Below are 3,193 nucleotides of genomic sequence, written 5' to 3' on the forward strand. Positions count from 1 at the left end.
ATTTACTGTAGAGATGAGGTCTTGCCAAGTTGCCCAGGCAGGTCTCAAACCCACGGGCTCAGGCAATTCACTTACCTCGGCCTCCCAAGACACGGATTACAAACTGAGCCCCCGAGCCTGGCCTGGTTTTTTACTTATTATTATAAAGGTGTGAGGTACAATTCAGGGTTAGGTATACAAACGTTGACTATGCAGGTACCCTTATTGATGAGGTATGGCCCCTTAATGTTTTCATCATTGTACTTCAGCTTACTAGGGTTCCTTTGTAATCCTAGGTATTCTGTGATGGGCCCCCAAAATCCTTATTCTTAGCAGAATTCTATCTGTGGTCTTCACCAGACTGCCAAGGTCATGGTCAGAAAAGGTTAGGGCCCCTTCTTTGGAGGGAGGGTCTCCCTTCTCCTCTTAAAGGTGAGGCTTCTGGCCGGGCTTGGTGGCTCAGCCTGTAATCCCAGCGCTTTGGGAGGCCAAGGTGAGTGGATTTCCTGAGCCCGCGGGTTCGAGACCCGCCTGGGCAACTTGCCGAGACCTCATCTCTACAATAAATTTTTAAAAAAATTAGCCGGGTGTGTTAGCACGCGCCTGTAATTCCAGCTACTTGGAAGGCTGAGGCGGAAGGATTGCCGGAGCCTAGCAGGTTGAGGCTGCGGTGGCCGGGAGCGGCCACTGCACTCCAGTCTGGGTGACAGAGTGAGACTCCAACTCGAAAAAAGAAAAAAATAGGTGAGGCTTCTGAGGTCCTTCTGCCATTCTCCCATCTCAGCACTTCATGCAACCTTAAAAGCAGCTGGATGTTTTGGGTGCACGCTTTTGATGAAATCTCTCTCTGTCAGCCTGTGCCCAGGGAACCTTCAAGCCTCTGTCAGGAGAGGGGTCCTGCCAGCCATGCCCAGCCAACAGCCATTCTAACACCATCGGATCAGCTGTCTGCCAGTGCCGCATCGGATACTTCCGGGCCCGCACGGACCCCCAGGGTGCACCCTGCACCAGTAAGTAACCAGCCAGGTGCAGTTCATCAGGGAGGGCCTGCAGACCCTGGGGGCAGACTCCCGCCACAGACCCCATCCTCCCCGGGCTTCCTCCCCGCGACCTTGGTGTGCGGCTCCCCCTCCCAGAGGGGCAGATGAAGCCTGCCCTCCGCCAGGCAAGAGGTCGGCGTGGCTGCCTGTCCCTCCTCTGCCCCGTGGATCCAGCCGGCCTTTGCCTGACGCCCTGGTCTCCGGCAGCCCCTCCGTCTGCTCCACGGAGTGTGGTTCCCCGCCTGAACGGCTCCTCCCTGCACCTGGAATGGAGTGCCCCCCTCGAGTCCGGCGGCCGAGAGGACCTCACCTACGCGCTCCGCTGCCGAGAATGTCGCCCCGGAGGCTCCTGCACGCCCTGCGGGGGGGACCTGACCTTCGACCCCGGCCCCCGGGACCTCGTCGAGCCCTGGGTGGCGGTTCGGGGACTGCGTCCTGACTTCACCTATACCTTTGAAGTCACCGCCTTGAATGGCGTGTCCTCCTTAGCCACCGGGCCTGTCCCATTTGAGCCTGTCAATGTCACCACCGACAGAGAAGGTGAGACTGGGGGATCGGGGTATCCCTCGATCGGGTGGTCGGCGGGATAGGTCAGCGAGGGATGTGGACACACCGAGGGCCTGACGGGGAGAGTCGGGTGCTGGGGAGCGGGGTCCCCAAAAAGTATGTAAGGTCAAGGCTTGCCGGGCAGAAGGCAGACAGAGAGGGTGAGAAGGCCATAAATGCAGGCCTGAGAGTTAAAGGCAGGCAGAGCTGGTCTCGGTGGCTCAGCCTGTCATCCCGCACTTTGGGAGGCCGAGGTGAGTGGATTGCCTGAGGCTGCGGGTTCGAGACCCGCCTGGGCAACTTGGTGAGACCTCATCTCTACAATAAATCAAAAAATCAGCCGGGCGTGGTAGCGCACGCCTGTAATTCTGGCTGCTTGGAAGGATGAGGCGGAAGGATCGCCGGAGCCCAGCAGGTCGAGGCTGCAGTGGCCGCTCCCGGCTGGGCGACAGAGTGAGACTCCAACACACACACACACACACACAAAGTAAAAAATAAAGGCAGGCAGGCTCCCGAGAGACTCAGAAGCGATTCCTGGGACAGTACTCGTCAGGAGATCTGTGATAAGCGAAGGCAGTAATGGAAGAGTTGGAAGAGACACGGGACAGCTCTGCCATGCACAAGGATCCACGTATCTCTGCCTCTCACAGTGCCTCCTGCAGTGTCTGACATCCGGGTGACACGGTCGTCACCCAGTAGCTTGAGCCTGGCATGGGCTGTTCCCCGAGCACCCAGCGGGGCTGTGCTAGACTACGAGGTCAAGTACCACGAGAAGGTGAGACCAGGCTCTGACCCTGGGGTGGGGTGGGCAGAGGGTTGCCCTCATGGGGCGGGACATCCGAACTGCAGGTATCCGGCAAGCATTTGAACTCCAACTCTGTCACGTATTCACCGTGCACCCTTGGGTCAGCCCCTTGACCCCTCTGAGCCACAGCCCCCTTATCTATAAAATAGTTGTGATAACCGTACCAACTGCACGGAATTGCTGCAAGGATTAAATGATACAACAAAGGCAAAACACACGGCATGGTGCCTGCATCAGGGTGCCCAAAGGCCTCACCTGCCACACAACAGCCTGGCGGTGGGGGCATGGGCTGGAGAGAGGAGACAGGCGAGCGGCAGAAACCGGGGGCCTTGGGTGACAGCCAGCCCCCACCTCCTCCCGGACAGGGCGCCGAGGGCCCCAGCAGCGTACGGTTCCTGAAGACATCGGAAAACTGGGCAGAGCTCCAGGGGCTGAAGCGGGGAGCCAGCTACCTGGTCCAGGTGCGGGCACGCTCCGAGGCCGGCTACGGGCCCTTTGGCCAGGAGCACCACAGCCAGACCCAGCTAGAGGGTGAGCCTGGGGAATGGGGCCTGGGCAGGGGTACTGTCTCCTGAAGCACCCCAAAGTCCTGTCCTCTTGCTTCTCTTTCTCTCGACCACAGACATGTCCTAGTGAGGAGAGCGTAGCGTGTTCAAACCCAGCCAGCAGTTGGGTGTGAAGCCCGGCTTGGTGGCTTACTAGCTGTGTGACCCTTAGCAGCAAGCTGACCCTGAGCTCCAGTTCCCTCATCCGATAAAATGGGGATGTTGCCGGGCTCGGTGGCTCAGCCTGTAATCCCGTGCCTTTGGGAGGCTGAGGTGAG

General features: G+C 59.0%; 1 protein-coding gene across 2 annotated transcripts in view; it reads left to right on the top strand.

Annotated features, from left to right (window-relative positions):
- The window catches only part of EPHB4 (EPH receptor B4), a 19,920-nt gene that overhangs the window by 6,079 nt on the left and 10,648 nt on the right, over positions 1-3,193 (top strand). For both annotated transcript variants that reach the window (XM_008053319.1, XM_008053321.1), the window contains exons 5-8: positions 834-989; positions 1,227-1,559; positions 2,216-2,340; positions 2,736-2,901. In XM_008053319.1, the coding sequence (XP_008051510.1) occupies positions 834-989; positions 1,227-1,559; positions 2,216-2,340; positions 2,736-2,901 (780 nt within the window). The remainder of the gene's footprint in view (positions 1-833; positions 990-1,226; positions 1,560-2,215; positions 2,341-2,735; positions 2,902-3,193) is intronic.

This window comes from Carlito syrichta, unplaced genomic scaffold (assembly GCF_000164805.1).
Source record: "Carlito syrichta isolate Samal-C Ts95f unplaced genomic scaffold, Tarsius_syrichta-2.0.1 Scaffold288059, whole genome shotgun sequence".
Taxonomy (NCBI): domain Eukaryota; kingdom Metazoa; phylum Chordata; class Mammalia; order Primates; family Tarsiidae; genus Carlito; species Carlito syrichta.